We start from the raw sequence: 20073 nt of genomic DNA on the forward strand, positions 1-20073 counted from the left end.
TATCACTGAGCCACAACCCCAGCCCAACTGACTTTTTTTTTTTTAATATTTATTTTTCAGTTTTCGGTGGACCCAACATCTTTATTTGATTTTTATGTGGTGCTGAGGATCGAACCCAGCGCCCCACACATGCCAGGCGAGCGCATTACCACTTGAGCCACATCCCCTGCCCCCAACTGACTTTTTTAAAAAATATGTTTTTGTTATAGATGGACACAATATCTTTATTTATTTATTTTTATGTGGTACTGAGTATGGAACCCATGTGCTTGGCGAGTGTTCTACCACTGAGCTACAACCCCAGCCCCAATAATGACTTCCAATGACTTCTTGATCTCATTTCTCTGGTCTCTTTTTAGATCTTCTCAGCACATATACACACTTTCTCTTTCCCTTCAGGCCTATTAACACGATGTTTCCTCAATTCTATATGAATCTTCCCTCAAGTTGGTCAGAATGTTCATTGCCAACCTTATATGTTCTAAAAATAATGTTACAGTCAATGACTCTATTCTCTTTCAATTATTTCTCAATTCCACTGCAATGATCACTCTAAACTAATATATTATAATTTTTTTAAGTTGTCTATGGACGTTTATTTTATTTATATGTGGTGCTGAGGATTGAACCGAGTGCCTCACACATGCTAGGCAAGTGCTCTACCACTGAGCCACAACCCCAGCCCTATTAATTTTTTGAAGGAGTTTACTAATGACCTCCTAATGGCCAATTCAAGTCCCTTTTCCTGGGTTTTTATTATTTTTTTAATTCACTCTCTCAAAGAAATCTGATGATGTCCATTCTAGCCTATAAATTTTATTTTTCCCTAGATGCTTCTAATTCTACACTCCAATTTTTGTTTCTTCAGACCCTCTGTCCTTTGTTCAAGTCTTTTTTTTTTTTTTTTTTTGGTACCAGGGATTGAACCCAGGGACGCTTAACCAGTGAGCCACATCCCCAGCCCTTTGGATGTTTTATTTTGAGACAGAGTCTCCCCTAAGTTGCTGAGGCTGGCTTTAAATATACAATACTGGGTTGGGGCTATGGCTCTGAGGTAGAGCGCTTACCTACCATGCATGAGGCACTGGGTTCGATCCCCAGCACCACATAAAAACAAAATAAAGATATTATATCCACCTATAACTAAAAAATAAATCTTTTTAAATAAATAAATAAACAATTAAATATACAATCCTCCTGCCTCAGCATCCCTAGCCTCTGAGATTACAGACATGTACCTACCACCATGCTTGGCTCAAATCTTAAATGTAGACAATCCCAAGATTTTATTCTCTATTCATACCACTGTTTCTTCTTAGGGAATCATATCCACTCCTCCCTGCCTCCTCTACACCCCCAGAAAACCTTTTTTTTCTTTACTTGAGCTTTCAGTAAACCTAATTTCCAAATGTCTGTTATATATTTCCAAGTAGGCACTGTAACAGCAACTCAATGTCAACATCTCAAAACCACAATCATATCTATGTCCAAAATATAATCATCTGTGTTCTTCCAGCATTCCCTTTCTTAACAGCATCCTCCTAGGCTAGAAATCTAACCTCTCTCCCTCCCATTCCAATTTTCTCAATTCTGCTTTCCAATACTATGTCACTGTCCTAATCATCTTATGCTAAGACAAATGACATGATTTCAAAAATTTTACTCCCTCCAATCCATCTTTAAAATGCTATAGGTATATTAACACATTTTTTAATGGCTCCTCACTGCCTAACAATTAAGATCTAAATTCTTTAAAACCTAAATATTCCATCATCAGGTCCAAGCCTACCAAAATCTAAACTACTTGATTTTCCTTTAATAACTCACTTTCACACCTCTAAATTTTTGTTCAAGTTATTCCCAAAATCTATAATACTTTTCCCCATGTTCTCATTTTCTTTATCTCATTTCTACAATCCTCATTATTATACCTTTATTATAGAACAGACTTTGTGTTTATGTATTTATTTACAAATCTATATCCAACAGTGACTATATCTTTTATCATTCTTTGTATTTCTCACAGTACAAAGCACTTGGCTTGCCCACAAAAGGTGTGCTGAACTGATATTTGCAAACTACTAGTATTTGTGTACTGACAGAGCAAATTACCTGTTTTAATGAACAGTATAAAATTTAGCTATATGTGCTTTCCAACTGGCCACCCTGTTTGCAGGATTCTTAATTCCTTTCTCCCAAACATTCCTTCACTTTTTCTAATTCTTCGGTTTTTAACATTGGCATTACAGGTGAATTTGTTCTTATTTATACTTCCTGTATTTTCCAAAATGATCATTGGGTTTTTTTTAATATTTATTTTTTAGTTGTAGTTGGATACAATACCTTTATTTTATTTATTTGTATGTGGTGCTGAGGATCGAACCCACATGTGCTAGGCAAGCGCTCTACCGCTGAGCCACAACCCCAGCCTTCACTGGTTATTTTTAATAATCAAAATAGAACATATTGGGGCTGGGGATGTGGCTCAGCAGTAGAGGCACTGGGTTCGATCCTCGGCACCACATAAAAATAAAGTAAATGTTATTGTGTCCACCTATAACTAAAACAAATGTTAAAAAAAAAAAAAAAAAAGATCATATATTCCTTAACCACCCTCATTCAAATCTGGCCATTCTTATCACTTTAGCCATCCCTCCATTATGTATTTATCTAGTCACACACACAAATTATTTTTTTTAATGTTTATTTGCAGATGAACAAAATACCTTTATTTATTTTATTTACTTATATGGTGCTGAGGATCTAACCTAGTGCCTCATGCATGTGAGACAAGCACTCTTCCACTGAGCCACAACCCCAGCCCACACAAAAATTATTACCAAAGAAAAAAAGACCATTTTTTTCTCTGTATGCATCTTCCTATCATGTTCCACTTGTGTGTGCTTATTGACTCTCACATATTTATATTCAGACTGAGTTCTTTAAAGGCAGGAAGGATTTCTGCCTTATTTTTCTCATACTGCATCAAATGTGAGAGCACATCCCTGAGTAGCAATGACTGCCTAGCCAGAAACAGTGGCCCATGCCTATAATCCCAGTGGGTGGGGAAGCTGAGACAGGAGGATTGCAAGTTCAAAGCCAGCTCAGCAAATTAGTAAGGCCCTAAGCATCTTAGCAAGACCTTATTTCAAAATAAAAAATAAAAAAGGGCTAGAGATGTTGCTCAGTGGTTAAGCAACTGTGGGTTCAATCCCTGGTACCAAATCAAAAACAAACAAACAAAAAAATCAATTATCTGACTCTTCCTATTACTTCTTTCATCCTCAATAACCCTAAAAACAATTGGTTCCATGGACATGGTAATCTCTTCTTTTTGGGATTGTATTGTTCTTCTAAATTACAGGTTGTATTTATGAGTTGAATTCTAAAATGCCTAGAAAGCTGGATATGGTGGCTCACACCTGTAATCCTAGTGGTTTGGGAGGCTGAGGCAGGAGTATCACAAGTTCAAAGCCAGCCTCAGCAACTTAGCAAGGCCCTAAGCAACTCAGCGAGACCCTGTCTCTAAATAAAATATTAAATAGGGCTGGGGATGTGATCTATGGTTAAGCACCTCTGGGCTCAATCCCCAGTACATAAAATGAAATAAAATACCTACAAACTTGCTAAATAATTTTCACAACTCTTCTCTGCTTTTTATCACCCCAATGCTTACTAATGCTATAGCCAAGTACTGAAACTCTTTTTCCCATGGTCTGAATTTTTCCATGATTGAATTTTTCCTTGTCCAAATGAATCAAAACTTTCAACAGATTCAAACAGATTCCAGACTCTCACAGTTCTAAATCCCAGAGACCTGATCAGTGAGGAAAGACGGCTTATAGGAACCATCAGTGGATGTGTTGCCAGTTCCTCTCAAGGACTTCATGTGAGAAACTGCCATGCGTAAGATGGTTAGCTTGTCTGGTTTTCGAGCCAGGGCACTACAGGTGGGTACCATGTCTGACAGTTCAGTGATGTAAGCTGTCATCTTGTTCCGTCGTCGCCGTTCAATTTCACTATGATTTTCCCTGTATGAAGAAAGAAAGGAGAAGCCCCATCCAGGTGATCACATCTAGTCATTTGGTAGCAGGGAAAGTAATGTGGATACCAAGTGAGCTGCTGAAGAATGGCATATTTTAGTTTAATAATGCTTAAGTCTCAGAAATTAAAATAAGGTTTGCCAACCTCATGCAGAGCAAGCATGGAAGAGAATTTACAGAGAATAAGCAGATATCAAACTCCTCCCTCCATCTCCTGGGAACATTACATCCTATGTAAACTACCACTCCTTAGAACAAAAGTGTTTTAAGAAATGATAGTATTTATAAATGTTAGTTTCACTCACTTAAGTTCCCAAATGACAAATAATCTCAGCTTGGCTGATTAAATATTTCCTAATTTAATTTTTTAAAGGATAGAAAATAAAATGACCAATTTTTGCTAACTCAAGTATATTGCTCAATAGCTGATATAAAAAATAATAGCATAGATGTCAAGGGTCTATAAAATGTTACTTTGCTGTACACTACTCTCTTAAAACATGAGAAGGCAAAATTGAAATATCTGAAGTTTTATTTGTCCCATTATGCACAAAAGTCCTATCTTCTGGGTGTGGTGCCAGTGCACTGAACTTAGGACACTGGCAGATACCAAGTGGATCCCCATCTGGGACTAAGTGAGTTGAAAAGGGGGTGCTTAAAGGCCTGGAGACAATTTGGATCGCACCATGATAAGTACACCACATCTCTAAAAAATGATTCAGCTCAAAATTGAGACAGAATGATATCACTGTCAAGAGGAATAACTCAGTAGTTTTCAAGTAGGAATTCTGAAAAGTCCAGGAGGTTTCTCAGCGTCCTCAATGGAGATAACTCAAGGAGAGACCGAATTACATACTACTTATCTGCTTCTACTTGAGCAGCTTTGTTTAATCACCTTTAAATTCTTCTATTACCACTTCAGGATTCTACTTGAACAGCAGTTCTTTGTCCAAAAAAAAGAAAAGAAAAAACAGCCTATTAATCCAAAAAAATTTCTTTTTTATGAGACGAGTAAACTGAAGTCAAGTGACTTTTCCCAGGGCAGCCCTCAGTCCCAACACAGTGCTTTCCTCACCACATCATGCTGAATCAGTTTTCTAGAGATTGAAAGTGTTAGTAGGAAGCATGGGTTGAAATGGTAGCAAAATGAGCTTGTGGCACAGCTCTTATAGGTAAATGAGAGAAGGGGAAAAATTGTAAAAATAAGTGTTTGTATCAATGATGTATTTCTTACTAAGGCATCCCAAGTGAGACCAGAACAGAAAAGTTTGAGCACATATCTTCTGCAGTATTTCTATGTTATAGATAATAGTCTCAAAAGAGAACTCTAGAATTTTCTTTCCAAATGGCAAAAAGGTTTCACCACATAGGTTTGTTTATTTATTTGTTTATTTGGGGGGAGGTACCAGGGATTGGACCCAAGGTCACACAATAGCAAAGCCAATATATACTGTAAATTAACATGGTCTGAACAGACAAAGCCACATCCCCAGAGCAAATTTTTAAATTTTTTTTCTTTTGAGAAAGGGTCTTGCTAAATTGCTCAGGGTCTTGCTAAGTTGCTGAGGCTGGCTTTGAAACTTGAGATTCTCATGCCTTAGTCTCCTAAGCTGTTGGGATCACAGGCGTGTGGCACTGCACCCAGCTAGGTCCACTTTTAGTTACTTTGCCTGAGATACCTAAAATTTGATTCTAAGTCTTCCCTGTATCCAAAAGATTTCTGACAGTAAGTCTAGAAACTTGATTATCTAAATAGGCACAAGGAAGTTAAAACTTTTTGGGAAATCACAGTAAGAATTTGATCACCAAAGCAACACCAGTAAGTGACATAGTAATCTAGGCTGTGAATCTACATAGGAAAATACAAGTGAGTTTTCTAGAGAGACAAGAGTAAATGCTGAGGCGTATACTGGGAAGAAACTACAAATACAGGTATGTTTATGGTTTTCTGATTTTAAAAAAAGTATTCCCTGCTAAAGAACCAACTAGCACAACTGAATTATTTCTAAATCCTTTTGATTCTGTGAAATTTTGTGCTGAGATAAAGAAGAAAAGAGAAAACTTAAAACTCATAGCAATTAAATTCCTAGGTAAAATTCCCTCAACTCACCCACTTTCTGATGGGGGAAGCCAAAGTTCCTGTTACACTCAAACTTCTAAAAAATCTTGTCCTCTCTTGCCACAGATAAGGAAAAAATACAAAGAGAAAGGGGAAGAAAGGATAGAGTAAGAAAAAGGATAGGAAAGCAGCATCATCCGCTTCATCATGCTAAAGACACTGTTCTCCTACCTGGCAAGTCTCTCTTTATCCGCAGAGCTCTGCTCATCATCCGACCTAAAAACAGAATTAATGAACTAAGCTAAAATTAAAACAAAAAGGATGGATGGAAAAAAGGAATGAAGGAAAGAAAAAAGAAGGAAGGAGGAATGGAAAAGGGAAAGAAAGGAGAAAAGAAAAAAGAAACAAAACACATGTAGAGAAGTGGAGGAAATGGAAATATGCACCAGAACCTTGCCTACAAAACCATCTGTTAGGTAAGAGAAAAAGTAACTTACAAGATAAATGTCAAAATAAAAGCAAAGCCAATATATACTGTAAATTAACATGATCTGAACACAGAAAGCATTTTGTTAATCAATCTCTTTAGAGACCAAAGATATACAGAACTTAAACAAAAAATAACAAAGGAAATTCAGGAATATGCTTCTCAAATATTGCTCCCAATCTGGAAAGAAAATTATACCCATAGGAGCTATTCTATAATAAAAAAAAAAAATTAAAGACAGAGTAAATTGAAGAAGGGTTGTCAAAACAAGTGACCTCAAATAGTCAACCCCTACACACACACATACACTTGGACAGAATAACCAACCATATTTGAGTGGAGAAATTATGTAACCAAGACCTAAGTTTCTGGCATATCCTTTATCACTGATATGTTCCTAAAGTAATTCTTACTTATAATTCAGTCACTTTACCATTTTCTGTGGAATAGCCATAACATGGCTGGATCCTCAGTATCAACTCTTCCTCCCCTAGAGGAGGACAAAGGATTATCACTACATTTTTCCAGAAAACAGTCACTGTTAAGAGTGGATGGCCGGGCTGGGGATGTGGCTCAAGCGGTAGTGCACTCGCCTGGCATGTGTGCGGCCCGGGTTCGATTCTCAGCACCACATTCAAACAACTATGTTGTATCCGCCAAAAACTGAAAAATAAATTAAAAAAAAAAAATTCTTTCTCTCCTCTCTCTCTCTCTCTCTTAAAAAAAAAAAAAAAAGAGTGAATGGCCACTGAAAAAATATCAGGGTATTGGCAGGTCAGTGTATCTGTACTCAACTCTATTTCAGATAGACAATCCTCAAGCAAAATGTCTAAATATTGCATATTAATAGGCTTAAATTTTTAGTTATTAAAAATGACTATAACTATGATACACACTTGTAACCCACTCTTACTGAGGAGGCTAAGGTACCAAGATTAATTGAGCCTTTGAGCCCAGGAGTTCAAGGCCAGCCTGGGCAACATAGCAAAACCTCATTTCAAAAAAAAAAAAAAAAAAAAAAGGCCGCAATGACTTTAGGAATATATGGGGAAATTTCTAATGAGATGGTCAGTAGAACAAACGATATACAAATTAACAGAGTAATAATAAGAAGCATGCAAAAACTGTATATATTGATGAGGGAAAGATTTTATATATATATATATAAAATCAATTCTATATGCTATTAAAAATTTTAGAGTTTTATGTCCTTGAGTTATTATCTCTACATAGTTCCTTAACAAACTATATTTTTTTTCAAGAAGTTGAGAAAATTCATACTTGTTCAGCCTTTCAAGACTCTTTATTGAATTCCCAAGGATATGTGAGGTTAACTACCTTAACACATCATGTCTTAAAGGAATAAGTGTTTGTAATAAACATGTAAATTCCTATTACTACTCCTATTACTACAGAACTGTAATCCTTTATGTACTCTAATATTTGTGAATAAGATATATGAATATGTAAACATTCACATTATGCACTACAAATGAAAACTAAAATAGTTCAGTTCATGTTTTCATGGCTTTTGAGAATTTCAATCAACAGAATATGGACCTATACCATATATACTAATTGATGGCTTGACTTTTTTTTTTTTAGTATCAGGGATTGATTGAACTCACAATTCTCCTGCCTCAGCCTCCTGAGCTGCTGGTATTACAGATGGCTTGATTTTTTTAATGCAGTTTGAAAAACGATTCCTCAAACATCTATGTTTAGCTTCTCATTTTATAAGTGGTTCACAGCCAGGCATAGTGGTGCACACCTATAATCCCAGCAACTTGGGAGGCTGAGGAAAAGGATCACAAGTTCAAAGCCAGCCTCAGCAACTTAGTGAGGCCCTAAGCAACTTCGCGAGACCATGTCTCTAAATAAAATATTTTTAAAAAGGGCTGAGGATGTGGCTTAGTGGTTAAAGTGCCCCTGGGTTCAATCTTTAGTACAAAAAAAAAAAAAAAGTGGTTCACATTCTAGACTTTATAATTAGCTATTTCAAGTAGGTTTTTTGGTTTTTTTAAAATAATGTTTTATTTATTTGCAGGGCTAAGGGCCTCAAACGTTAGGCAAATGTTCTGCCGCTGAGCTACAGCCCCGGCCCTTCAAGTAGGTTTGATAAATAAATCATTCATTTTCTTAAATAAAATTTTTAGGTGTAGATGGACACAATACCTTTATTTATTTAGTTTTATGTAGTGCTGAGGATGGAACCAAGTGCCTCACACTTACTAGGCAAGTGCTCTACCACTGAGCCCCTGCCCCAGCCCAAATAAACTCTTCTTAAAAAACCTCTTATATTCATTTTTTTTCCCTATTGCTATAATTCTGGCCCAAACACATATATATGTATATATATATATATTTAGTTGTTGATCGACCTCTATTTCATTCATTTATTTATATGCAGTGCTGAGAATTGAACCCAGTGCCTCACACATGCTAGGCAAGTGCTCTACCACTGAGCCACAATCTTCTTCTATCATAATTTCTTAAAGAATAAAACACATTTATCTATACAGATTTTCTAGTGTCTGTACTAATTTAATAATAAATTCATATAAATCCATAGTTTGTGTTCTTGTGGACTCCTAGCAAAAACACTCCTATAACTATCACATATATAGAAAAGCAACGTATAAAATATACCATTAGGTTTGAAGCTGAATCTTTCAGAATAGGAAATTCACTCTCATCCAGATTAAATGAAAACTCAGTATAGTTGGATTGCCTACTCCTAAAACAAGGAACAAAATAATCTACTACATTACCTGGCAAACCGCTCCTTATCATTAGACAGCTGATCGTCATCACACCTGAAGTAGAAAAAAATGGGTTAATTCAATACACTTGTTTTACATCTATTTCTGAAATGAAAACTAAGAAGAAATAAAAATATTAAACAGGAAAAAAAAAGCCAATGGAAAAGAATTGTGAAGCAATGGCAATTAATAACAGCATCCCACAGAACTTAAAAAAAACCTGTGACTACATTTCTAAGGTTTCCAATGGCTTCATTACCCTTAACTTATCAGACACACGAAAACAAGATGATGGGGGCTGGGGCTGAAATGGCAGAGCGCTTGCTTAGCATGTGTGAGGCACTGGGTTTGATCATTAGTACCACATATAAAAATAAGCAAATAAAATAAAGGCATGCTATCCATCTACAATTACAAAAATAAAAAATTTACAAAGAACAAGATACGGACTGCTGGGTGTGGTGGGTGTCATCTGAGTGGCTCAGAAGGCCTTAGCAGGAGGATCACCAAGTTAGAAGCCAGCCTCAGTAATTTAGCAAGGTCCTAAGCAACATAGGAAGACCCTGTCTCAAAAATAAAAAATAAAAAGGGTTGGGGATGTGGCTCACTGATTAAACATCCCTGGGTTCAATCCCTAGTACCAAAAAAATAAAAAGATGATCTCATGAAGATACAGCTGACTGCCATGCCAGCATCACTCTAAAGTTAGGGATAGGTAGGTTTTTGTTTATTTTAAAATTGTTGTTAAAAAAAAAAATCCACATAAAATGTACTAACTCAGGCTAGGGTTGTAGCTCAGTGACAGAGCACTTGCCTAGCACAAGTGAGGCCCTGGGTTCAATCCTCAGCATCACATAAAATAAATAAATAGATAGATAGATAGATAGATGTTAAATTCTTTTTTTTTTTTTTTGAGAGAGAGAGTGAGAGAGGGGAGAGAGAGAGAGAGAGAGAGAGAGAGAGAATTTTTAATATTTATTTTTTTTTTAGTTCTCGGCGGACACAACATCTTTGTTGGTATGTGGTGCTGAGGATCGAACCCGGGTCGCACGCATGCCAGGCGAGCGTGCTACCGCTTGAGCCACATCCCCAGCCCTAGATGTTAAATTCTTTAAAAAAAAATTGCTCGGGCTGTGGCTGTGGCTCAGTGGTGGAGCACTCGCCTAGCATGTCAGGGGCACTGGGTTTGATTCTCAGCCCCATATAATAAATAAATAAAGGTATTGTGTCTATCTATAACTAAGAAAAAAAATTAAAAATTTTTCTTTCTTCTCCTCCTCTTCTTCTTCTTTTTTTTTTTTTTTTTTTTGTTGTTGTTGTTTTCTGTCTTTTGATACCAAGAATTTTCCTCACCCATTCATCTATAGATGGACATTTGAGTTGCTTCCACCCCTTGGCTATTGTGAAAAATAGGGCAATGAATGAGGGTATGCAAATAACTCCTAAAGATCCTACTTTAAGCAGGAAGATCACTTAAGCGCATGAATTGGAGGCCAGTCTGGGCAACCTAGCAAGGGACACTGTCTCAAAAAAGGAAAAAAAAAACAAAAAAACACTTCCAATTCTTTTTAGATATATACCAGAAGTGGCATTAAGGAATCATGGTTAACTCTATGTTTAATTTTTTGAAGCATCACCATATTGTTTTTCCATCATGGCTGCATAATTTTACATTACCACCAACAGTGTACAAGAGTTCTAATTCCTGCACACCTTCACTAGTACTTGTTTTGCTTTTTTAAATAGTGTCTATCCTAATAAGTGAAAAATGACTTTTCATTATAGTTTTGATTTGTGTTTCTCCAATAATTACTAGAATATCCCTCATGTGCTTGTATCTCTTCTTTAGAGAAATATCTGTTCAAGTCCTTGACCTGCTTCCCCTGCCCCTTTTTGGTACCAGGGATTGAACCCAGGAGTACTTAACTACTGAGCCATATCTCACATCCCCAGCTCATATTATTTTTTGAGACAGAATCTCACTAAGTTGTTCACGGCCTCGCTAAATTGCTGAGGCTGGCTTTGAACTTGTGATGCTCCTGCCTACATCTCCAGAGCTGCTGGGATTACAGATGCACCACCATGCCCTTTGCCTGTTCTTTAATCAAGATTTTTTTTTTATTGCTATTGCTAAATTGTAGGAGTTCTTTAAGTGTTTTAGATGTTATTCCTTCTAAGATACATGACTTGCAAGTGTATCTCCTAATTCCACAGGCTATCTTTTCATTCTGCTGATTGCTTCCTTTGATGTACAGGAGTTTTTAAAAGATAGTTTTAAATTATGATTTGAATAACACATTTTTCTCTCCTTGACCAAGAAAACTCATTCCATTCATCCCAACTATTTAATAGATAGATAACCTCTTTTCTACTATACAAAGATATACTGAGGGAGAAACACCTAACTCCAAAAACACTATTCTCTATTTTGTGGTACTGGGGATCAAACACAGGGAGCACACATGCTAGGCTAGTACTACCAAGCTACATTCCCAGCCATTTTTCCTCTATAATGGGCACACTCTGCTATGCTTAGTGTACATACCTATAATGCCAGCTACTGGGGAAGCTGAGGCAGGATTGCAAGTTTCAAGCCAGTTTGTACAACTTAGAGATACCCTGTCTCAAAATTTAAAAAGGAGGGCTGGGGATGTGGCTCAAGCGGTAGCGCGCTCGCCTGGAATGCGTGCGGCCCGGGTTCGATCCTCAGCACCACATACCAACAAAGATGTTGTGTCCGCCGAGAACTAAAAAAAATAAATAAATATTAAAAAATCTCTCTCTCACTCTCTCTTTAAAAAAAAAAAAATTTAAAAAGGATTGGAGGTAGTTCAATAATTGAGCACTCCTGGATTCAATCCTCAGTACAGAGGGTTTTAAAAAAAAAAAAAGGCACATTTTAAAATAATAATAGAGGCTAGGGATATAGTTTAGTGGTAGAGGGCTTTAGTATACAAGAGGACTTGGGTTTAATCCTTGGCACAGCAAAATAAAATAAGCCAGATGTGCATGCCTATAGTCCCAGGAACCTGGAAGACTGCGGCAGGAGGGTCAGAAGTCTGAGGCCAACCTCAGCAATTTAGCAAGATCCTATCTCAAAATAAAATAAAAAAGAATAGGATGTAGCACAGTGGTAAAGCATCCCTGGGTTCAATCCACAGTACTGCAAACATAAAAAAATAAAAAGTAAAAATAGGGGCTGGGGATGTGGCTCAAGCGGTAGAGCGCTCGCCTGGCATGCATGCGGCCCGGGTTCGATCCTCAGCACCACATACAAAACAAAGATGTCGTATCCGCCGATAACTAAAAATAAATAAATAAATATTAAAATTCTCTCTCTCTCTCTTTAAAAAAAATTAAAAATAAATATATAAACACATAACAGTCATTTATTATCAAGTGTTATGTACTGTACATAACTACATGTGCTATACTTTTGCACAACTAACAGCACAGTATGTTTATACTAGTAGTACCACAAACATTTAAGCATGATATTATAATGGCTACAACATCACTAGGTGATAGGAATTTTGCAGCTCTATTATAATTTCATGGGACCATTGTCATATAGTGGTCTGTTGATTACCAAAATGTTATGCAAAGCACATGACTGTAGTTTTGTACTAGTGGATTTTATGGAATCAACAATTCAGGATTATATCTAATTGATCGGTATAAATAAATTTTAGTGATTACCTATATACCATTCATGAACACAATTCCACTAATAGCATCTATCATTATAATTAAGAATTCTCAAGAGATCTTTGAAAAAGTCTATCATTGGCAAAAAAAACCCTGAAATTTCTTCCCTTCCTATCATTTATTGAAACCCTCTAATTCTCAAAGAGACCTCTTGGAGAATTACTCTTATTTGTTAAGTATTTTTTATGAGGGACCAAGTCAGTTATTTTCAAGAGGATCTAGCAAGGTTCATCATCCAGTCAAAACTAGAAATGTAAATCTTAATGTTAAACATTACTATAAAGTAACATACGGATGTTACTGGCTATACTAAACATTATAAAACTAAACAAGGGCAAACAATTCACAATACAAACATCCTCTGCATAAAAATAAAAAATGATGGGGCTCAGGCTGTAGCTCGGTGGCAGAGTGCTTGCCTAACACAGGTGAGGCACTGAGTTCAATCCTTAGTTCACATAAAAGTAAACAAAATAGGGGCTGGGGTTGTGGCTCAGTGGTAGAGCACTTCCGAGCACGTGTAAGGCACTGGATTCAATTCTCAGCACTGCATAAAAATAAATAAAATAAAGGTATTGTGTTCATCTACAATTAAAACATATTTTAAAAAATAAACAAAATAAAGGCATGCTGCTAATCTATAACTACAAAAAAAATTTAAAATAAGTAAATGAATACATAAAAAGTGGGGAAATGATGTGTGTATGTGCACACATATTCACTTCCAGATGCTTGTATATGCATTATTTCCAGAAGGATACTCAATAACTATAAAAATCTAAAAGGAAGAATTAAGTGTTGGCGAGGATGTGGGGGAAAAGGTACACGCATACATTGCTGGTGGGACTGCAAAATGGTGCAGCCAATATGGAAAGCAGTATGGAGATTCCTTGGAAAACTGGGAATGGAACCACCTTTTGACCCAGCTATCCCACTCTTCAGATTAAAAACAGCATACTACAGGGTCACAGCCACATCAGTGTTTACTGAAGCACAATTCACAATAGTTAAACTGTGGAACTAACCTAGATGCCCTTCACTATATGAATGGATAAAGAAAAAGTGGTATATAAACACAATGAAATATTATTCAGCAATAAAAGAGAATAAAATCAAGGCATTTGCAGGTAAATGGGCTGGAGCTGGAGAGTGCAATGCTAAGTAAAGTTAGCCAATCCCAAAAACAAACAAATGCCGAATGTTTTCACAAATATAAGGAGGCTGATTCATAGTGGGGTTGGGAGGGGGAGCATGGGAAGCTTAGACAAACTCTAGAAAGCGCAAAGGGGAGGGAGGGAGAGGGAAGGGGCAAGGGGGTTAAAAAAAGATGGTGGAATGAGATGGACATCACTTCCCTCAGTACATGTATGAAGACACAAAGCATACAAGCAGAGATATGAAAAATTGTGCTCTATTATATGTAATATGAACTGTAATATATTCTGCTACCATATATAACAAATTAGAATAAAAAATATAAAAAATAAAGTTAGCTATTAAAGATTTTTTAAAAATCTAAGGGGAAGAAGTCTGAGGGTCAAGTGAAAGGATGGTGTACTTTTACTGTATGTTAACATCTGCAATTCTGCAATAAATATATTACTTTTCCAACTAAAAAACTTATTTAATAAAACAAACTAGTAAATGAATAAATGAAATCTGGGTAGCCACATAGCCATATAATTTTTTTTAAACACAGCTCCTTTAATTTACTTGTCTAGCACCTATTATTTGACAATGTAGAAACTATCAAGGTAATATTTTCAACTTCAGAAAGAAAAAAACGAAGACTCAATCATGGTTATCTTCCTTTCTTTATGTCTTACTGCTTCTTTAAATGAAAACAAGCCAAGCAATTACTATTCAGCAAGAATATCCTTCCTTTCTGGAAGAACCCCTTCATTAACGTATTAAAAAGTCCATCTTTCAATGATTCAGAGGGTATGACAGACCAGCACATTAACAAATTATTCCTCCCAATATTCACTTCCTTGTAAATGAATAACATCGATTCAACATGAAGATATGGTTTGTTTTGGCCAATGGGACATCAGTAAATGTCATAGAGGCAGAGGTTTGTTAATCACCCTGGAAATTGCCCTTTGTACTATAGCCATCACCACACGAAGAAACTCAGTCTCACCTCTTTGAAGGCAAAAGACAACAGAAAAATACACAGGCATCCCAACTGAGTCTCTCAGCTGACCAACAGGCTGAATGCAGTCTTATGAGCAAGTCTAGGCAACATCAGTAGAATAACCATGCAGTCAATACACATAATTATGGACATAATTAATTTTTGTTCTTTTAAACTATGCATCAATAGAGGGTCTTGTAAATCCTCTGAACTCTTCTGAGGGCATGCCTCTGAAATTACTAACAGAATTCCTGAAAATATTCTGGACATTATAAATATGAAAATGTATAGTTTTATGATGAAATACTTTCATTTGTCCAAAAAACAAAAATATTACAAGTCAGAATTATAAAGATCATCAACTAATTTTTAGCATCAGAAATCTAGATAAAATTTTCCAAACTCTTACCTCAAAAATTTACTGTTCCCTTCCCCATCATCATCAAAATCCAGCCTAGGGAAAGCCAACAAGAAATACTATAAGCCTATTTATCAATAGTTATCACACAAAACGTTAAGAAATTAATATTTCTCAATATACCTACCTATACACTTATTCAAATAGAGAAAAAAAAGGAAGTGAGAAGTCAAACAAAGCTACGTTACCTTCTCATATTGCCAAACTGGGCAAAGAAGCTGGACAATAGAAAAAGGGTACCTACTACTACCTCAACACCTCCCTGGAGTAGCAGCCTATCTTTACCACAGGTTTGCATCAGAGTACAACCTCTACAAAAGGAATAGGAGCCCAGCATGGTGGCTCAAATCTGTAATCCTAGCTGCTTCAGATTAAAGCAAGAATATGCAAGTTAGAGGCCAGCCAAGGCAACGTGTTAGCAAGACACTATCTCAAAATAAAATAAGAAGGACTGGAGGGGTAGTTCAATTGTAGAGCTTGCCTAGCATGCAAGATGTCTAGGTTCAATCCCCAGTACTGTCAGAAAAGGAGAGGGGGAAAAAAGGAATAGGAATCCACTCAAAAAGGACAAGAAAAAATTAATATGACAAAAGGGAGCATGGGGAGAGATTATGAGGATAGGAAAGATGGTGGAATAGATGGACATCATTACCCTAGGTACATGTGTGATTGCATGAATGGTATGTCTCTATACCATGTACAACCACAGAAGTGAAATGTTGCACTTCATTTGTGTACAAAAGAATTGAAATGCATTCTGCTGTCATGTACAACTAAGCAGAACAAATAAAACAATTTTTTAAATTAATATATGAATAATTCTGGGTTTATTTGGGTCTTTTTTGTTTTGTTTTGCTTTCTTGGTGCAGCCCTAAGGATCAAACTCAGGGTCTTGAACATGTTAGGCAAGTGTTCTATCACGAGGCTACAACTTGTGCCTCAGGTCTATTTTTTTATTTCTATGGCCTATTCTAAGCCATTTTAACAGCTTTCTGAACATCTTTCGAAACAGTAATATTACATAAGGGAGTGATATAAGACAAGAAGTTGTTAGTCTAAACATATAATGTACATTATGCTCAAGATACTGAGCTGAGGGAGGTAAAAACAAAAACCTTGCCCTGAAGAGGCTTTTTGTCTAGACAAATACAAATATAAAACAAGTGAGAATGGAAAAATGCTGTCTGAGGAACACAATCAATATGCTATTGGGGGCTGGGGATATAGCCCAATTGGTAGAGTGCTTGCTTTGCATGCACAAGGCCCTAGGTTCAATCCTCAGTACAAAAAAAAAAACAAAGACTTGGGGCTAGGGTGTGGCTCAGTGGTAGAGTGTTCCCCTAGTATGTGCGAGTCCCTGGGTTCAATCCTCAGCACAAAATAAAAATAAATAAATAAATAAGTGTATTGTGTCCAACTACAACTAAAAAATAAATATTACACACACACACACACACACACACACACACACATATATATATATATATATATATATATATATATATATATATATATATATATATATATATGCATGCTATGGATGTTCAGTGAAAGAAGCAACTTTCACTTTAAGGGACTAGAGAAGATTATGGGTAATAGAGTAGGCCAATCTCTTATTAATCTCCATACTCTTAAAACTAAAACATTGCTCATGTTACAACTTTAACCCAGTTATCACTCTTGACATATCTACATGAATTGTGTGTGTGTGTGTGTGTGTGTGTGTGTGTGTGGTGTTGGGGATCAAATCCAGGACCTTTCTGATTGCTAGGCAAGCATTGTACCACTGAGCTATATCCCCAACCCTCACTCTTAGCATCTCTACTAGTGGGATAACCTGGTATTATAGATCTCTAGATGGAATACATATGAAGTACATGGCATTAATTCTAAGTGTTTTTTCCTCTTCCTTCCCTGATCATCTGTCAAAATCCTATCATTTGGGGTACTGGGGTTGTGACTCAGTGGTAGAGCACTTGCCTAGCATGAGTGAAGCACTGGGTTAGATCCTCAGCACCATATAAAAAGAAATAAGTAAAAATAAAGGTTCATCCACAAGGTACTGCTGGGCTGTGCCTCAGTGGTAGAGCGCTTGCCTAGTGTATGGGGGGCAATGGGTTCAATTCTAAGCACCATATAAAAATAAATAAATAAATGTAAAGGTTCATCCACAACTAAAAAATATATATTTAAAAATAAAAAAAAAATAGAAGTACTGTGTCCATTTACAACTAAAAAAATATTTTAAAGGGGCTGGGTTGTGGCTCAGTGGTAGAGTGTTCGCCTAGCACATGCGAGGCCCTGGGTTCGATCCTCAGCACCGTATAAAAATAAATAAATAAAGATATTGTGTCCAACTACAACTAAAAAATAAATATTAAAAAAAATTTTTTTTAAATCCTATCAGGGGCTGGGATTGTGGCTCAGCAGAGAGAACTCTCCTAGCACGGGCGGGTTCGATCCTCAGCACCACCTAAAAATAAAGGCATTGTGTTGTGTCCATCTACACCTAAAAAATAAATTTTTTTAAATCCTATCATTCGGGGCTATAGATGCAGCTCAGTGATAGAGTGCTTGCCTAGCATTTGTGAGTCACTGTATTCAATCCTGAACACCACAAAAAAATAAATAATAAGAATTTAAAAAACAGTATTGTGGGGCTGGGGATGTGGTTCAAGCGGTAGCGCGCTCGCCTGGCATGCGTGCAGCCTGGGTTCGATCCTCAGCACCACATACCAAGATGTTGTGTCCGCCGAGAACTAAAATAAATAAATAAATTCTCTCTCTCTCTCTCTCTCTCTCTCTCTCTCTCTCTCTCTCTCCCCCCCAGTTTCCTCTCTTTAAAAAAAAAACAAAAAAAAAAAAAACAGTATTGTGTCTTAAAAATCCTATCAATCTACCTAATAACTCCATTTCTAAGAATCTATCTTAGAGAAATAACTTAAAATTGGGATGTGGGAGGTTTTATGTACAAATAAGTTTACTGTGGTATTATACATAATAGAAAAATATTGAAAACAATTTAAGTGTCTCATAATAGGAATTCAGCACATCTTCCACAAAAACATGAAAAATCACATTAATATATAATATGTAACAATATGAAAATAAAGGCTATGGTAGGAGAAAAGATTGGGTTATGATAAACTATATAATTATCTTAAGATATTTACATATAAAGACTAAAGGAGGGCAGGGTTGTGGCTCAGTGGTAGAGTGCTCACCTAGCACACGTGAGGCCCTGGGTTCGGTCCTCAGCAACCACATAAAAATGAAATAAAGATATTGTTGTCCACTCACAACTAAAAAACTTAAAAAAAAAAAAGACTGAAGGAAATACACTAAAAAATCTATGACTGCTGACTTCGGCCATCTTATCGTTCTTTCTAAACTTCTATATTTTCTAGTCTTTCTTTAAAAAAAATACTTAAAAGACAATATATTTTTCTGATTAATAATAATATATACTCATTTCAGAATATCTGGAAAATAATGAAAAACAAAAGAAAATAAGTCACCCATAACCCCATTATCCAGAAATCTGATAAGTATTCTTTTAATTTTTCACTATGCACACATTCTGTTTTTCCTGACAGTGAAATATTACATATATTATTACTTCTTTTAATATATGAAAGTTCCTGTACTGATATATATTTGTCAATTCTAATAGCTATACAGTATTCCATTTTTAAATATAACTTTCTCAGGCTGGGGATGTGGCTCAAGTGGTAGCGCGCTCGCCTGGCATGCGTGCGGCCCGGGTTCGATCCTCAGCATCACATAGAAACAAAGATGTTGTGTCCGCCGAAAACTAAAAAATAAATATTAAAAAAAAAAAATATATATATATATATATATATATTTAACTTTATATATATAAGTTATATATAACTTTCTCAAATGATGCCCTGATTTTGATATTTACATTTCTTCTGATTGTTTGCTACTATACGTAACTACAACACATTGTTTTAGAGAGTGAAAGCTAATGCTAAACTCCTAAGATTCACATCCTAGATTGATATCCTGACACTTACTAACTTTGGTTAGAAATTTACTTATTCATCTCATGCCTCAGTAAATGAGTTAAAATTTATAAAACTCTTGTACATATAACAAGTCTTAATATGTTATTCATTTCATTACTTGACCCAAGGATCATTCTTGCATTACTACTGATAGCAACTAGTTATAATATTAACTACTTTTTTTTTTTTTTCCTGGTACCAGGGATTGAACTCAGGGGCACTTAAGGACTGAGCCACATCCCCAGCCCTTTTTTTTTTTTTTGCATTTTATTTAGTGATGGTTTCCATAAGTCGCTTAGGGCCTCGCTAAGTTGCTGAGTCTGGCTTTGAACTTGTAATCTTCCTGCCTCAGCCTCCCAAGCCACTAGGATTACAGGCATGCATCACTGCACCTGGCTATTAACTACATTATTTAAAAAAAAAAAAAA

General features: G+C 36.1%; 1 protein-coding gene across 7 annotated transcripts in view; it reads right to left on the reverse strand.

Annotated features, from left to right (window-relative positions):
- ARNT (aryl hydrocarbon receptor nuclear translocator) overlaps positions 1–20073 on the reverse strand; it is a 77510-nt gene that overhangs the window by 23632 nt on the left and 33805 nt on the right. For 2 of the 7 annotated variants that reach the window (XM_081307011.1, XM_081307010.1), the window contains exons 3-6: positions 15606–15650; positions 9361–9405; positions 6334–6378; positions 3818–4031 (exon numbers count right to left, since the gene is read on the reverse strand). In XM_081307011.1, the coding sequence (XP_081163137.1) occupies positions 3818–4031; positions 6334–6378; positions 9361–9405; positions 15606–15650 (349 nt within the window). Of the gene's footprint in view, positions 1–3817; positions 4032–6153; positions 6219–6333; positions 6379–9360; positions 9406–15605; positions 15651–20073 lie in introns of those variants that run through there. The other 5 variants (XM_081307014.1, XM_081307013.1, XM_081307012.1 and 2 more) reach the window with 4 other exon arrangements.

The sequence above is a fragment of the Spermophilus citellus genome (genome assembly GCF_964194105.1).
Source record: "Spermophilus citellus genome assembly, chromosome: 9".
Lineage (NCBI taxonomy): Eukaryota > Metazoa > Chordata > Mammalia > Rodentia > Sciuridae > Spermophilus > Spermophilus citellus.